This window comes from Brachyhypopomus gauderio, chromosome 13 (genome assembly GCF_052324685.1).
Source record: "Brachyhypopomus gauderio isolate BG-103 chromosome 13, BGAUD_0.2, whole genome shotgun sequence".
In the NCBI taxonomy this organism is placed as follows: Eukaryota; Metazoa; Chordata; class Actinopteri; order Gymnotiformes; family Hypopomidae; genus Brachyhypopomus; species Brachyhypopomus gauderio.
This window is the reverse complement of record NC_135223.1, coordinates 14238784-14257150: the sequence shown is the minus strand read 5'-3', so window position 1 is coordinate 14257150 and position 18367 is coordinate 14238784. Positions and strand designations below refer to the sequence as shown.

General features: G+C 42.0%; 1 protein-coding gene across 3 annotated transcripts in view; it reads right to left on the bottom strand.

Moving 5' to 3' along the window:
- Positions 1-1244: 1244 nt before the first annotated feature.
- Positions 1245-18367, bottom strand: part of LOC143473921 (RNA-binding Raly-like protein) — a 106998-nt gene continuing 89875 nt past the window's right edge. For all 3 annotated transcript variants that reach the window (XM_076971124.1, XM_076971125.1, XM_076971126.1), the window contains 7 exons: positions 15018-15093; positions 12654-12701; positions 10501-10682; positions 5490-5603; positions 4757-4926; positions 3615-3649; positions 1245-3137 (listed from right to left, as the gene is read on the bottom strand). In XM_076971124.1, coding sequence (XP_076827239.1) covers positions 3617-3649; positions 4757-4926; positions 5490-5603; positions 10501-10682; positions 12654-12701; positions 15018-15093 — 623 coding nt within the window. In that variant the 3' untranslated portion in view covers positions 1245-3137; positions 3615-3616. The remainder of the gene's footprint in view (positions 3138-3614; positions 3650-4756; positions 4927-5489; positions 5604-10500; positions 10683-12653; positions 12702-15017; positions 15094-18367) is intronic.

Here is an 18367-nt window from a genome sequence, read left to right as displayed (position 1 = left end):
CACTCTGAGGTCTCTCTCACAACTTTCTCAGATTTATGGCATTCACAGAAAAAAGTTGTAAATCATTATATATTATTATAAATATAAATACCTAAACCAGATCTAAATATAACCATACTAACTAAACAATGGAAAAAAGACTCATCGATCCCAATGCAGTTTTCTGGATACAAATATGTAAGATAACTTGGTCATGATGACAAGCATTAACTTACAACTTGTACAATATAAATTAATCCATTGAACACACATTGGACAAAAGGTGTTTAAAATGAGATTCAACAGCTCTGAAACCTGTTCACAATGCACACAGAGGTCCAGGCCATGTGGCCCTGCACACCCATACAACACATTTGGAAAGAAGTCATCAGTTTAACATCCTGCTTAAATATCATCATAGCCCTCTTGCACCAGAACGACAACTTCTAGGAGACACATCAGTAATTAATGCCACACAAGAATCCACCACTGTACCACTCATAGCACTGACCATCACCAAGAAAACTATCATCATGAACTGGAAATCCAAAAACTCAATTACTATTGTTACTATTGCTCACTACAAAAAAACCCCACTAATGGGTCATATAACAATGGAAAATATATCTACCTTTATCAAAATCAGAACCATCCAACACAACTCAAATTAGAACCCAGTTTTCTTCATGAGTAATCAAACTAATTAACATCAGTAGAAAAGTAGCTGCAGAGATCCAGTGCCCAACTACCCCCAACACACGCGACACAATCACACGTCCACCTTGTATCAGTAATCCGTTTCTTTCCTCATTGTTATTGTTAACGTGTCTGTTATTAATAATCCTTTGAAGGGAGGCAGTGGTGCGCAAAAAATAAATGAATAAAATATTAGTCCCAATCTAGAAAACCTAAATTTATTTGATATCCATTTATTAAAACAATAAAGAAATGTAGACATACCTAAACTCTAAATATATTTTTCGTTCTTTCTCCAATATAAGAATCAGATTTTCCATTACCTATTCAAGCCAGCAGAGTCTCCTTATTCCTGTCATGACCCATCATGCAAATAGATATGATTTCACTACCCCTGCCGCCATATCTCAGAGCAGTAACAGGCCTACTACTAACTATGGCCTTTTTTTACCATTCACAGGCCAATGCCAAGCTGTGCAAGTCATGAAGCTGAAAAGGGAAATTGTTGGTCTTAGTGACTCCTCTTCACTGTGTCCACGCCACGCGGAGAAAGACATTGGAGGAGCTGCTTCACATACAATGATTTTAATAGTGCTTTTCTGTCTATGCAATGATATCTGATGCCATACAACAAATGCAACAACTAAAATTAAACCAAAAATACATTAAATTAATAAACATGCTTGTCATAAAAATAGCTTTACAAATAGTTTACATTTCTGTACATTTTTTTGAATGAATCGTATTCTTTAGCCTTTGAGAAAACCAGTTTTGACTGCGGACCGTGTGTAATCTTCATATTCTCTAAAACATTAATTAATTGAAACATTAGTTAAAAAAATATGAGTGAGTAAACATGTACTTTCCCCACAATGTGAAACTATTGTTGATGTTGGTAACCATTTTTCATTAATTTTTTTTACTTGTCACAACTGTTCCCTCACATTGTCCATTTGAGTACATTATACAGAAGCCAGAAGCAGAGGCATAGTGTAGTAATTTGGAAAATAAACAAACAAAAAAACAAACAAACTGAATATTCTGAATATTCTCCAATCAAAATTTGCCATATAAAAATAGAGTGCTCATTGTCTATTATTAAGGTCGATAATACTTTGTAGAATATGGCAGCAGTGGGAACTGAACTGTGGTATTCCATTAAACATGCTGTCTTAGTAGCAAATACATAAGCATGTCTGAATTCTGTATATGTCTCTTGGAATATTCGCATTGAGCTATGCACAAGAAACAACGTCTCAGAATGCAATGACACATCTACTGTATTTAAAACATACTTCTTCAGTCTGGTATGTAACTATAGTCACAGATAATGTTGAATAATAGGAGAAACATGAGCACAACTTTGTCAAATGTAGTGACATTTCTCACAGTGGGATTATAAGTCTGACAGGACTCATCTGGCCAATCTATAGACGTGTGGTGGCAGTTTGGTGCTGAAAATCTTTGGGCTGGTTTTCTAGACTTTTCCTTGCCAAGAGTAGACTGAATCTGCATTTGTCATTTATCATTTAAAGGTTGTCTCCACAAGTACCAGGTGCACAACTGGTTTGATAACAAAATCCAAATGTCTGCACATCTTTGAATTAATGGGGTGTGAACAGTAATGTGAATATCATTACTTGATGTCTTTTTGTGGGGACAGCCTGCGGTGGATATTCTCTGCACTCTGCACTTTCAGAGTCTGAGGGAAAGAAAGGCGTAAATGATGGGTGAAACAGAACAAGGAAAAGAGAGAAAACAAAGAATAAGACAGAGAGAGAGAGAGAGGAGAGAGAGAGAGGAGAGAGAGATAGAGAGAGAGACAGACACATGACACATGGCAGTGTTGGTGGAGGGGGGAATCATAGCAGCGTGAGCAGCTATTCTCTTCCGGTCGGCCTGAATCACGGCTGCTGAGTGCCACTCTCCCTCAGAATGGTGCATGAAAAAAGCCCAGGAACAGGAGCACAGCATGAACGCTGGGGCTTGGATCTCCCCCTCATTCTTAACGCCAGCACTGTGTTTTCTTTCATACCATATTTCTTTTTCAGACAGGAGTGCCAGTATATACACAGGGGTTATCACAGAGAGAGAGAAAAGAAAATCTAAGTTGAATTCAATTAGACATTTAATGATATTTAATAAAATGGTTTAGCAAAAGCTGGAATATTATTTGACAAATGAAAGGTTTGTCATTACTCGACAAACCAAATGAGTCTTTCAGTGTATACAAATGAAATTCTGTGAAATGTTGAGCAACAGACGCTGACTGGCGGTGAGAGATTCGTCCATGAACGCACACTGCTTTGCCTCAATCAATCATGCCTGTTCCATTGTCTCTGTCAAAGACGAGTTATGAGCTTTTTTCTTTTCTTTTTTTGTTTTGGCTCTGCCCACAGTTTAACGTCTTCCTCCCCTCTTGAGACTGTTCAAAGCAGCACTGAGTTCCCTTTCGACACAGCCTGGCAGAATGAAAAGAATTTGCATTGCATAAAAATGCATTGCATTTTGACATAAATGTATTGCACTGTACTTAATCCTTGACTACTGCCCCTATCCTATCCACAGTAAAAGAACCTATAGTGAATGTTGATATGAAACAGAGAGAAAGGGTGTCTGACTTTCAAGGAACACCACACCTGCACAATTCTTCACAGACGAAACAATCAGACGCAGTTGTGCACGTTAGATCAGTTGACTTTAAAACATGTGTTGCACTCTCTGTGTGTAAATGGCTCCCTGTGGTCTAGCATGTTACACCGGCTGTCAGGGTTTAAGATCATGCTTCCTTGCAACATGTGTTTACATGGCATGACCAGAAACTGCTGTGTGCTAAAGCATATGGGGGAACAAACTAGTATCTTTAAAGATAATTTTTTCCCCACATTTCACACATATTTATACAGTACTTAAAAACTGAAGGACATGAACTGCCTTACCTTCAGTTGTCGATGTCAGACACATGGTTCTCTATCTGTAGAAAAGAAAAACAGACAATTTTGGAAAATAATTCCACGATGGTTCCACCCTTTGCTTAATGGGCTCTTCACAGTGGTGAATAAAAGAAAGCTGAACATTTTTGTGTTAGTTGTGTGACTGTGACCTTGATGGTGGATGAATGTCTGGTGGAATAGGCTACCTCTGAAAACTGGTACTGCCCATTAGGAGAGAGGGGGCTCAGATCTCCCGTGGTTCACTCTAAATGCTCTTTAAATGGGATAATAAATATAACAGAACGTGTGGTCACATTGAACTGCAGCTGAACCCAGATGGCACCTTCATTACCCTTTGATGTAGGTGGCTGAACTCAAGAAGCAGAGAGCTGTGTCTCTGAGCTGCTCCAACCTCACCCATAAGCACAAGCTGCTGAATGCCCTTCCACTATTCAGTTAATTAAGGCATACTCAATTCCAAATGCCTCTATTAATGACTTTTTTAAAGATATCATCTTTTAATAACCATGAAATATTTGATGTATTCAACACCAAAGAAGTTTCCCAGATTACTACATTTTACTTGGAACTATGGGTAGTGAGAAGGCCGCTCGAAAGATTGTGTTATCTGTACATTCGTCCAGAAGTTCACCCATTTATTCCCATGAACATGCCCGCCCCCATTCCCTATTTAAGGGGCATGATGTCTTTGTAAAAAGCGCCCCTTCCGTGCCGCCCACATACATCCCAACCCCACCCCTCACCCCACCCCCAGGAGCCTACGCCAGGCCTCAGTGCCAGAGCCTTGAGCTCCATCTTAATTCAGCTGTCCTACCGCTCCTGGCACAGCCGCGAGGCGCTCTCCGCTCCATTTTAATTACTGTGTGTGTGACAGCGGGTGGCGGAGGGAGACCTGCCACGGTCCTGACAGGTGTCCCAGCAGCAGGATCCCGTCGGCCCCGCGCGCCCCCACTCGCTCACACAGCCTCGGCACTCAGATCTGTGCGCATGAATAATTCCACTGCATTACATTTAATAGGGAGGAGCATTTATCCGGCCCGGGCCTTTGTCACCGGAGACATCGCATTGCCCATGTCTATGCTCTCCTGCCCCCCCCCAACCCCCCCACCCCAAAAAAGCAGCCGTACCAGATCGGTGCTGCCCTCTTCGTCATAGTCATCCTCACCGCCGTCGGTCATCTCTCCAGCCTCTGCATCCAACGGCCCCTCCCCCACATCCTCGGCAGAGTTATCTGCCGTCTCCGACACGGATTCCTCATGCAGTGAGTCACAGTTGTCCTCATACTTCCTCTGAGCCTCTGAGAGTGAGACACAGAGAGAAAAAGAGAGAAAGAAAGAAAGAGAGGGAATAGTGCAGCAATGGACATACTGCTATAAAAAGAGATGATTATATCTTCAAAACTATTAATCAATCTGAGGTGACAAATCACATCAAACTGGGGATGAGTGTGCTCTGTAGTTACCAAGAACCTTTGTGAGGTCTTGGCAACTTTTGAAAAGTGTGACTCCTGTGCGTACTCTGCACATAGACTCCACTTATAGAGATGTAGTTCACTGTGTGGAAACTCAAAAGACCAAAGATAAACAAGCAGGTCTTCATAGGTGCTCTGGCATCCTGTAGTTCCATGAACAGAGACTCTCTCCTTTTCTCTCACATGTCCTCTGGTTTTACCTCATCACACAAACCCCTCGTACATCTGCTCCATAGGCGGCGAGTGACGGTATAAGCACTACTTTGACAGAGATCGTGGGCCCAAGCTCTTCCAGCCTGTCACAGTGATTGTGTACGATCTAAGAATTACTCATCTATCCACAACGTCTGTTTGTCTTTGACAGGTCTCCTCCCGCCTCCCAGTCTTACCAGAGTCCACCCTCTGCTGTTTCTCTATTTTCTCCAGACGGCACAGGAGAGAGTCGATCTTCAGCTTGATCTGAGTGAGCTCACGCTTGATCGTCTGGAGCTGATCCGTCTTGACTGCAGACACAGAGAAAAACGTGCAGCACATCACTCATGTAATCCAGTGTTAAGGGGGATTAAGTTCCTATCGTAATCTGTACATGTGTAAAAACCCTCCACATTTGTTGTTTTTAATTCTTCCGTTTCATCTATATGGTGGTATTATGTGGCAGAGCAATAATCTTGATACATCTTAATTACCATTGGCTAACTTAAAAAAAATCCTTGGAAAGAATGACACAAGGTTAAGACAAAGAGTCCGCTTCACCCATGATTACATCACTCTCCCTGTGCATAAAAGTGAATTCACAAGAAAGTTTCAACACAACATGAAGAGTTTTGGTTGACCTTATTAATCCAGAATAAGGTAGCAAGTAAACACAAACTGCAATATTGATTCTTCCTTATGATTCTGCACCCTTAGTGGAGCTCTTACTAAGAGCTATAAACGTAAAGGCACCCGAATCAATGAAACGTTATCGTTTTGAACTGCTTGAAAAGGTAAGTCCTGAAGTGGGATTTCACTGCAGCTACAAAGCTGGCTTTTTATTTAGCAGTGAAAATGAAACTGCACAAGTACTCTTTATATCAGCTATTGATTAAAGGGTCAGTCAGTGTGGTTGCCATGTTAGTCGCTTTCGCTGGCCGAGGTTCAAATACAACCTTCTCGAGTACTTTTCAGGTTTCCCTTATGCTATATGTTTAAATAACAGGCAAGAGCAAAACAAGAAGAAAGACAGAGGGGATGGAGAGCGTCTGGCAACCAAAGCTTTTTTTTTTTTAAGCAATTTTTATCATTTATAGCAAGGGGATAGACACATTACCAGTAAATGCCTTGCTGAGAATTCCACAATGCAATCTTCACACATTCATGTGGAAAACATTGATCCCTTGCGGATAGGCACACGTCCGTTATGAGCGGCCTCAAATCCAGCATCTTTAAAAATGGTTTTCAACCATGCTTCTGCTAGCTGGTATTAGAGCAAACATCTGGATTGTTCTGGTGCGATGATCGCTTGGGGAAATATTATCAGTTAATATTATTTCTTTACCCGCCTTCCATCCACAACGGCATGGCTTCCCTGCACGTATGACTAAAGATTTCAGAGAAACAAACAAACAAAAAAGTCTCTTAAATGATTAGTCACTGTCACTTGTGAATATGACAAAGGCCATGATTTAACAAGGTGAAAAAATACACACTGATTTTTGTTTGTTGTTAATGAAGGTGTTTTCTAAGCTTTTGTTCGCATCATAAATGCTGTTGTGATTTGACTCTCCAGGCCGTTGTATAAATGTATTTATTTTATAAATAAAATAAAAAAAATTCTTTGTACAATAGCACTAAACAAAGATGTGCACTGTGAATTAGCGTATTTGAAACTGAAAATGCTAAGCTAATTCAAGGCTAAATGCTCTGCCTTTTTGTAAGCAATTCATAAAAATGACACGTAAGGATAAAAGCATGTTTCTTGCATTCATCAGTAAAGGAAAACATACAGCGTAGCCAGCTGCTAAAACCAGGGACTGGGAAGTGCAGAAGTCACTTGTTTCATTTTGGCCATCACAAAAGGTGCCTACTGTGACAGGAATAAAGACACGGTTTCATATGAAATGAATAACGATCTGGCAGAAGGCACCACACGACTCCGACGGGAAGACGGATGAGGGAGCGCGTGTCACTGCGGAGAGTGTTCACCTGTCAGCTGTAGCAATTGATAATGTGACTCTGGACCGCCACGGTCATTATCAACATTACGGACTGTTAAATGACAGAAATGCATTTTAACTGAAGGCTGATTTCAACTGAATTTTTTCACTGTACATAAAGTCAACATATGGCATATGGCAGCAATAGGCAGCACTTTCCCCATTATAACGCATCAGATCTTAGTAGACCAGCTAATAGACAATGTTGTGCGTTAGATTATCATGGGAGAATAGCAAACAGCCTATTGTAAAATTATTAAACATAAAGTATGTTTAATTACATTCGAGCAAAAATGACACCAAGCTACTGAAATAATACTATCCATTAGCCCATTTCAGTTGTTTCTATGGGGAACAGCTATATATAATTTGTACAACAGGTCTGACTCACATGTAAAAAAAAAGGATATTATGTATACAGTACTATATATATGTATGTATATTAGTAAGCATATTGTGTATATACGAAAACAGCAAGTTCTTTAAAATGTAATTAAGCTAATCTGTTCGAGAGAATTTCGCTAGAGCGGTATGATAAGCATTTAAGAAGCTCACATAACACACACACGCACACACACGACCGCCGTCAGATTAATTTCTAGTGTCAGCTTTCTCTGAAGCCTCATATCTGCTGCTGCATATACACAAGCAGCTCAAAGGGTTCACATTAATATAAAGAGGGCATGCTGTGGTTATGAGGAATCCATACAGTGTCACTGCAGGACATGTGATTGGCCAGTGGATTTCCACTGGGGAAATGGTTCCCGATGTCCTTCAGAAGCGGCGAGTGTCATCTCGCAGATGTGACTGCGGGACAACGCTCCCCCATCTGCCCAGGCACGGCCTTCAACTTGGCAGTGATGTCCCGTGAGCCAAGAGGGTCTTCAGAAAATGGAACCATTTTTAGAGGGCCCGTCACTCACAGCTGCTACTTCAAATCTATTCCACAGCATTGTGAGGAGCATATATGGATGAAGACATACACCCACATGGTCGCCTAATGGATCTCATAATGGGGGAAAGGAGAACAGATTTCTGGTCACAGTTGCCATGGCCACGGCTCTGGCTGCTCCACCCCAAACCCACCTGTGTGTTGTTGCCTATATTTCCCAGTGGGCTTTGGGAAGCCTTGCTAATGATACTGGTGATGCTGGGTCTGTCTGCAGACACTGTGCAAGTCTCACCATGTGTTCCCGTCATCCCTGTCTGTATCGGTTCAATGACTATAGTCGGTTTTTCTCTGGGGTTCCTGAGTACGTGTCCTTCACAGTTAGCAAAGCCCTGGCACAAATACATCCGATCTGGTCTTTCACTGCTTTGTGACAGTGCTGAATTAGTTACATGTAGGTGAAGAACTGTGTTTTAGAGGTTCACTTTTACACTGTCTTTATTTGAAGCACACCCACATCAGATACAAATGGACACATTCTTCTCCCTATAACAAACCATGGAGGGAGAACCTGTCAGAACCTGCAACACTAGACACATCACCACCATCTCTAATAACTATTTGTATATGATATTATTTAGAATGTGTTATTAGTGACTTTAGGAGGTGATGATTTCTTATTCTTATAATGGTAATGGGTGTGCTCATTTGCAAAGGTCCTGAAACAAGTGACTCACTATGGAAGCTACAGGGCCAAGATGAATCAAATTCTGGAATATTCCTTTTATACCTATGCTGAATCGAGGGTGTGGTTTAGCTGTATTCCCCTAACTGTGGCAAGCATCCACACAGGACAGAGGCTGAGTGACCTTGAATAACCCTTCCCTACCGTCACACACATGAGCACACAATGTTCAAGAAGCCATTTCTGTGTGTGTATGTGTTTTCATACAGGTACAGATATACTTAGTGCTTTTCACTTCTTCTTTTTCTTTCTCATCAAAGAATAATGTGTAAGAAAACCCACTGATAGTGTAGAAGGCTTAACACACACACACACACACACACACACACACACACACACACACACACACACACACACACACACACACACACACACACACACACACACACACACACACAGCATATGGGGCAGACAGCATTCTTGTTTGATGATAAGGGAGGGGAGAGCACAGTCTTCTTTATCAGTGACTTCAGTCCTTTTGCCTTTGGCTACTACCTAGACAAGAGAGTAGATCCGTACATGATAAACACAGGACTCTCACACCATTTCATCACCCTTTCACTGCAGGAAAGAAACTCAAAGTTCACTGCTCTTTGGATAAACCTCAGATCAACTTCTGGTTTTCTATAATGCCCCAAAAGTATCATCTTTGGCCTTAGTTAGATTGCTAACCAATATCATGGATGAAACATGAACTCTGAGATGGCAAAGATTAGAGCAGACAATGTGTGCTTTGTGCATGTCACTCTGCTTATTTTTGCTCTTAAATTGCTTCGATACAAGCCGAGCCCCAGAAAAGCCACCATCGCACAGCTAAGAGCATTAGTGTCATGCTCAAATCTCCAGGTCTCCATTCCACAGGAAAAGTCGGCTAGCAAAACCCACAAGCCTGATCCTCAAGGGTTAGGGATAAAATCTTAAATTGTGCAATTCACTGTACATTTCAGGCATACACAGTGCAGCGTGATCTGTCCTTGCGTTTGCTCTTTCTGCAGACAGCTGCCATCTGGTAATGCAGTGCGTCCAATTCGAAATCAAAGTGACAATTTCAGGTGAGGGGCAGCTGTTTACATTGGCGGCTATGCAGTCTTGCTCTGAGGAAAATCAATACAGAACTCCCATGAAATTAATGAAAAAAAAATCTATTTTGCCGTTTCGTCTCTTTTGCAGGATGTAAGGAAGAGAGCCCCTAGCCAACCTCTGAGCTGGCTCTATTAATAACACACCAGAGCAATGAGGAATAAAGATTACAAACTTCACATTATTATAATCAAGGCACCAGCACCAAAGATTTACAAATACACTGATGCTAATGTAGAATCTGGAATGTTTTTGCATACTATTTATCTATTTATTTGGGGGGGGGGGGGGGGGGGGGGGGGGTGAGTCTGAATAGGTAATGTGTCGTTCATACTGTGGTGCAGACTGACCTTTGTGTAAATGTTTCTATATCTTTAACAAAGTTCTGTATAAGTGCTGGTGCCGGTGCGAGTGATGGTCCAGTTGGAGTCCGGGCTTTGACCTGCACTGCTTGTCGGCTGTAGGCATGCTTTACCTCCACCAGGACTTACGTTTGAGCCCAGAGGAGAGGGAGGAGGAAGAGGAGGAGGGTGGCCGGGAGGACGAAGAGGTGGACGTTTTGATGGAGAAGGAGGTCTTCCCTCTCCGTGTGGATGGCATCACGACCCGTGAGCGCTTCAGTGGGATGACGGCCCTTGGAGGCGGGGCCACCCGTCCGTGATAGTCAAAGAGCCTGGATGTGAAAACCAGAGGGGTATGACACAGATACTGCATTATAGCATAAGACAGTGGTTCCCAAACTTTTTCTGCCATGCCCCCCTTTAGTAGATGAGAATATTTTTGCGCCCCCCCCCCCTACACCCCCCCATACTGACTAGGGATGTGTTGAAAACTTACAAAAACAATAGGTTCACAACTTTGGTTAAACATGAAAAAAATAAACTGTAAGAAACCTTTTAAATGGTTCAAGAATTCTAAATATAATTTAAAATAAATAAGGAGATGAAATAAGAGAAACAGCAATACATATGCGGCTAGTTTGCAAGCGCAGACATCACGCAGAGCACAAAGCATGTAACGGCCAGAAATATGTGTAGGCTACTGTGTCTTTAAGGGAGCGAGTGGAGCGCGCGTATGGAATATTGTTTTTTTTAGCTTTCTGCCGTAGACCGAGTCAGACCACTGCTCTTTATTTTATTTCTGTAAGTAACGCATTAAATGAGCTTTGGACAACTCACCAGTTCATGTATGAACAGTGAAGTATTGCTGTAGCCCAGGTTTATTTTGGTCAACCAGCAAATAAGTGGAATACCACCAGCGCGAGTATTAAGGTTGAACTAACTCCGAAAGGCAAGCAATACAAGCATAGAATTTGCCTGAATAGATCTGTTTTTATGGATCGGTCACATTGTCCCCGATACCCGATCTAGAATTTTTTCAGATATTAATATCGGAATCGGTGCATCCCTAATATTGACACATGTGCACGTTTTACTTTCAAGCTCCGCGCCCCCCCTGCAATAGCTTCGCGCCCCACCTAGGGGGCGCGCCCCCCACTTTGGGAACCACTGGCATAAGAGCAGGGCTAGACCTTTAGTTAGCCTCCTGCTTTCAAAACACCTGATTTATAGATATAAATCTGAGGAATATAGGTGAGTAACTGCAGTGTACTGTGGACAAGGTTTATAGAGAAACAGGCACTTTGCATGCCTTGCAGATAAGGACCTCAATCTGAAGTGCCCCGTTTCTCTGGAAACCTTGTGTACTTCTCCACCATTTTGACCATGTCTCTACATTTAATATATGTTTCTCTGGAAACCTTGAGAAATATTCACTGCAGGTTTGAGGTATATATATATACCTATATATCTTATATATAAATATGAGAGAGAGAGAGAGAGAGAGAGAGAGAGAGAGAGAGAGAGAGAGAGAGAGAGAGAGAGAGAGAGGGAGAGACAGAAAGAAAAGAAAGAGAACCCAATACATTTAACAATGAATTCTGGACTGCTGATTAGCTGAAATGTACTAAACCAATTCTCTGTGCGAATTCAGAAACACACATCCTGCCTCACCAAATGTTCTGCAGCTCCCCTGCACGTTCTGAATAATGACCTGACGTCTTTAGCAGATCTGTATCTATGGTGAGGCTATTTTTAAAAAGGTCTGTAAAGAGTGGAAGGAAGTGGAGACACGTGGAAATGTCAAATGTAGCCCTCACTGATAAAAGCCTTGATCATAAAGCGGGAAATTAGTGAAAGAAAACATGGCTTCTTCAAGCCTAAGCATGTGCTCTATTCACTCAATTATAATTTCTTCTTCACATTAAATATTTCTTTAAATTTGTTTTTTGTTCTTTTTCTCTGCCCAAGGAAAACATGTGGGCTATGTGAGTGAAGACAGTGAGGCTGCAACAGTGATGCTCTTTGTGAATGCCAAGACTAATTGCTTTTTGAACTTTTCATGTTATTTTTTTCTGCCTTGTTCTTGACAGTGATGAACAGAGGCCTCTGTTAAAGGCCAATAAAACATGGAATACAGTCCCGCTGAACTGCACTCATCCTGAAACAGCCATTAGCAGGAATCAATTGCTTAAACCAAACATGGATACTGATGCAAACAGCAAACATGGACACTGATGCATCATGGACACAAACAGCAACATATGGGTTTCCATTATAATAGTAGGTCAAAAGTAAATACATACCGATTATAGAAATCATCACGATAGTAGTCGTAGTCAAATTCATAACCACTGAAAGGTAGGGAAAAAAGGTTCCTGAGACTGGCATTCATAAAGAAACACATTTGTCAATCATATTTGATAAAGCACACATTAAGTATGGATTTTACATAAATTATTAATTAATGCCTAATAGAAGTAACATATTAAAAAACAAAAACAAAGTAAATCACTCACTCACTCTCTCACTCACTCTCTCTCTCTCTCACTCTCTCTCTCACTCACTCACTCACTCACTCACTCACTCACTCACTCACTCACTCACTCACTCACTCACTCACTCACTCTCACAAACATTAGCACTGTGACAGCTTCTTACTTGTTGAGCTACGGTGGCCCAAAGGTAGCTCTGGGATCTGCTTTGCATTTCACATTGTGGTTAGCTAATAGTTATGATGGCTGAGGCACATGTGGGATATGCAATTCAAAATAAAGACTGCTCAAAATCACGTCACCCCAGTCCCGTCCCCCACTGAAAACACACGAGTTGTCATTATTGTGATAATCTCTTTGGCTATAGGAAACTTCATATGCCCAATGCATAATTTAAGTTTTTTTTAATCCAAGAACAGCAGTCAGTGATTGGCACGGTTCAGGTATAGCAGACTACAACATTTCCCCTGTGTTTACTTTAAGCACGACTTCTTCCCCGAAGCATTAAACCAGCCACAAATCCCCCATACTCACATGGCATGGATTGGCTTGCAGGTCACACCAAGTGGGTGGAGGACTGAGGGCTGGGGACTACGGAATATGGAGCGGGGTGACGGAGCAGAGCTCAAATTGCTTTCAGCACCATGGCAAACCTTCCTAGCGTGCTAATCGCAGCCAGGTCACCATGGCCACAGTGCACGTCTCCCAGCCTCCTACTGCGTGTGGTGCCCCAAACACACACTCGTCTTACGTTAGTATTATCCAGCCAAATGGAACACCAAATAGAACTCCCCCCTACAAATTTTAATTAAATTTCATTAAGAAAGTAATTACCATTTAAAATAGTTCTTTGATGGTTTGGGCATCGTTCTGTTATATTTCCCTAATTACCTAGTTACATAATGGGCATTTTGAAATGTACTGTTAAAATGCAAATCAAATTTTAATGAAACAAAAAACAAAATGGGAAGAAATAAATAAAAGTGAATGCAATGATAGCTAATGGAAAAGCTATATGTAGAATATGAGCACCAAACTAAAAGCAATGAAACTGTTCCGAGTGTTGCAGGCTGGGAAATAACAGTGTCAGTGGGTATCTGCAAATGCCTCATTACTTTCCTGCCCCTTTCCAAGACCGACAACAAACCTTTCTATTTGCTTTATGGAAGCCAGGAATCCAAAGCCAATCAATGCTCTTTGAAAGAAAGAAAATGGTTGCATTTGAGCTGTTTTCTATGTACCCACCTCACTGCCAATTTACTGATATGATAGTTTTCAGGTGACCAATCAGGTGTCTCCATGCATACCACTTTGATCTTTAGTCTTTTTTTTGCTTTATCGTAAGCACGGTGGACTGTAATTTAGTAAATGGAGGAAGCAGCTCTGTTGGCTTGTGGTCTGATATTGCTGCCCACGCTTTTTTTCCTTCTCCTCTCAAATACGAATTCCAGTTGCCGCTCTGGCCACAAACAGCCTCTTGCTGCCCACGTCTCCCTGTTCTCCGTATGCTCGGGTAAAAGTCGAAGGGACGACATCACGCAACACTTCACGTGCGCCGCTCATCTCAACACGCAGCGCTGAGGACTGATCCTCCCAGTCCGAGCATCTGGGACAAACGCCAAAAGCCCCACCCATCACATCAACCCTCCCCCGTTCTTTTCTCACATGGTTTTCTCACATCTTTGCTAAGACGTTCTCCCATTATTTGGCTTTGGTGCGTGTCATGACAAGGCCACTCAGCAAATGAGGCACAAGCACAACTTCAGCTCTATTGTAGCTAAACAAAGGCCCATTGCTGCTTTGCTATCTGCGTTTGATGATATGAGCGCTGACTGAATTTGTGAAAAACTACCCTGAAAAGTGCTGACTGCATTTCTCGGTTATCCTGACAATCCTGTCCTGCTCTAGTTAGCCCTCCTTCCTGAAACAAACGCAGCCTTTCAAAAGCAAAATACTGTGCATCACAGATTGGAACAGTGAGGCTACACTGCAGCTGTTTGGCAGGACCACATTAGCCTCCAGGACATTTGCGTAGGTAAAAGACCATAATGGCAAGAACATAATTGTAAATTTGGCACAGTTAGTTAACAAACATTTGACAATCAAACACATTTTAATCTTTTTAGTTATGGCCACCTGCGGAAAAGCAGGGACAATGTAGGTGAAGACACTCACGTGTAGACAGCAGACAGGGGTCGTTTGGAGCCAGCTTTTGGCCTGTATGGTTTGGGCTCGCCTGCCATGTTAATATCTGCACACAGAAAAGAGAGAGGGAGGGAGAGAGAGAGAAAGAGAGACAGTTCCGTCACAGTCACACATCTGATTCTTTCTCCATCTTCACAACACTGCACAGACTTTCCAAGTTTTTACACTGGCGCCTTGCTAATTCGACCTAGCTGACAGCATGGGCTTTTAGTATTACCCCTTCTCTACCACAGCACAATAATTAATTGACAATTTACCAGCTGTTTGTGGTTTTAAAATGCTTTTGTGATTCATAAGCATAAGAGCTACAGTACTTCCACTACCAGGGTTAGATAATGAGCTTGGAGTAACACATTAGCCAGAGTGAGAGGGCCAGCTCAATGGCACTGGGGTTTTATTGAGTCATGTGTAGTTTCATAAGCTTTTTAGTTATATTTGGCAAATTTATATTTTTCTATACATTAGATTATTAGCTGCTTAATTTTACCCTAAGCTTTGGAAGATCCATACTCTATACCACAAATGCTTTTCATCAGTTTGGAGCCAGTGCATTCTCACTGGTCTGGAAACTGATCTGAAAAGAATGTGCTTGATATGTGTGAGTGAAGTCCCATAATAAAAATAAAAAAAATCACACTTAAAATTATGTCCTCTCAAAACAAGAAATATTTTTTCCCCATTCTTTGCTTAATACCTCATCCACACCCACATCCTCATTATCGGGATGTAGGACGAGCCTTCCTAGAGACCTACTCTACATGGCCTTGGCAATGTAACATCTCGTAAGGTGCGTTAAAACACCTATCTAGCTCTCAACGACCGTAGTAGGGAGTAATAGCATTTTAATCAACAGACCCTCTTCTGAACCTCTGAACAGAACCTCCTCCAGGGGGCTTCCTTCAGATCAGAAATCACAGCCATATTTATACACCAGTTTATGGACTATAGCATTGTGCCATAATTATGATCCAGGCAGGATCTCTGGTCCTTTTTTGGTTCTTTTGGTTCTTTATTTCTATAACCATGACTTGTAAATGTCCAAACATTTCATGCTTCTCATATTACAAAAATATTTTCATTGTTCATTTCAGCAATAAGCATATGAAGGACATTTACATTTACAAGTACACGTCCTCAACAGGCATGTGTATTCTCATGTGCTAAACACATATATAAATAAAAGTATTTGGGCAAATTAAAAATATTTATTGTTTCAGCAGGGAGAGAGGGCACAGCTGCAGAATTCTCTATGCTAAAAACCACTGGGTCTTGTCAAACAGGATTATCCCTTAGGTTATTTATACTTTCCACTGCTTGAATCTTGCAGCATTTTGTAAATATGGAATTGGAGCTGAAAAAAAAACCAGATAGAAATGCATGGCTAAATTTCAGTGACAGCACCAGTGTGAATGTCCCACTGTGCCTGTTGACGGTCTGTGCATCTGTCCCCATGATGCGGTCTTTTTGATGAGTGCACAGAGTTGCTTCAGAGAGCTTCTAAAACACCATAATCCTGTTATTTGGGATCTGTTTAGCAGAGATTAATACTACATGATTTCACATTCAGGACTCAAACTGTCTCGTGCTGATGTGGGAGTCTATGCCCCACATAATACACCATGCAGTAAACAGCATTGTGAGTCCTAACAGCACAACTGTATAAAAAAAAAAAATAACTTACTCTTGTGGCAAAAGCTTAATGGGCAAGTAATCAGTATGGGGGGAGTTGGGCTTTTAGACTCGGCAGGCGAGTACAGCCCGACCGCAAGCGCTAGTCCGACGGACCTGGTTGGCAAGTGCCTGTTGGCAGGGCCAGATTTAATACAGTGTGACTGTGCTGTCAGCCGCAGCTGGTAGCAATGGCTAGGAGCCTCAGCAGAGAGGAACCCGTCAAGACAGAGAGGTAAAGTAAGAAATAGAGAGAGAGAGAGGGGTGGGGGGTAGACAAAGGAATTGCAATGTGGAAGATATGAGACAGGAAGACAGACAGAGAGAGAAAACACAAAGAGATAAGACATAGATAAAGAGAGAGAGAGAGAGAGAGAGAGAGAGAGAGAGAGAGAGAGAGAGAGAGAGAGAGAAATAAAAAAGAAATCACAATGAGGTAGAAATCAGAGAGAGAGAGAGTGTGTGAGAGAGAGATGTTGTCATAGCTATATTTCAGCCATCTCATTTCAGTCGTGAAGAGCAAGAAGTTGTGGTTACTGTGAGGAATATTTATTCATCTGCTTGCCTCAGCTCCGGCGGTTGCCTGGAGACCCGGCAGAGCCGAGTGGAGCTCTCCGTGGTGCTGAAAGCCGAGCAGCATGGAGAGCAGCAGCAGCTTTTTGGGCTAAGGGGGGAAATGAAAGGCCCCCATTCACATGGGCACTACCTCCGCACCACCCACAGCATTCAAAACAAGCACCAGAGACACAGTGTCTCAGTGGGTATTCTGAATACACTTGTTCCCATGTTGAGACCTTGGATCACCACAGACAATGAGAAGCTGAGAACAGGCGATATCCTATTATGACAATATTGTCGATCATCTGGAATTACATGATGAAATCTCTCCCCCAGTCAAAAAATAATTAAAAGGGAAAATTAATTGCGGCATTACTTATCATTAAGCCCTGATATACTGCAAGGTACACTGAATCTGGGTTTCTTCCTGCCTTGTGTTCTCCAAGCCGATTTGTTTCCATTCTAAAATCTTTTGTTTAGTTTCTCTATCTGTGGTTTCTTTGTGGAGAGCAAATCACATCAGCCATCATGTGACCCCTGTGGCCTTCATCTGTGCCGCCAAGAGGAGGAGCAGTTGTTCTTTTCAGTTGATGCAGAACCAGCACATCCAGATCCAAATCTCAAACACTGCAGGAGGAGGAGAGATGGCAAACCAATTTCACATCAACCATTAAACTCAGAGCCGCAACAACAAACAACCATGAGAGCTTCTGAGAGCTCTCATCAGCCACGTTAACCCAACCCAAACACCCCCCCCTCGTCTCTACGAATCTACAAGCTGGGAGAGTGAAATGTAAATTCTAATCAATGATTATGGTCACGATCGCCCCCTCCCTGGTATTACCACGCCCCTCGTGTTGTGTTTATTTTAGTTTCTATGTTTGCACTCTTCTGTTCACGTCCCTTGTTTAAGTCCCTACCTCATGTTACTGGTAACACCTGTGTCTAGTTTAGTCGCCTGTTTACACCATGTGTTTGGTCTTCCATGTTGTTGGTTATTGCATGTTCCTTGTTTTGTATTTGGTCGTTAGCTTTCTCTCGTTTGACTAAGTCTGCGTTCCCCTTTATAACCCTGCTCTATGTGCTGGTGTTTA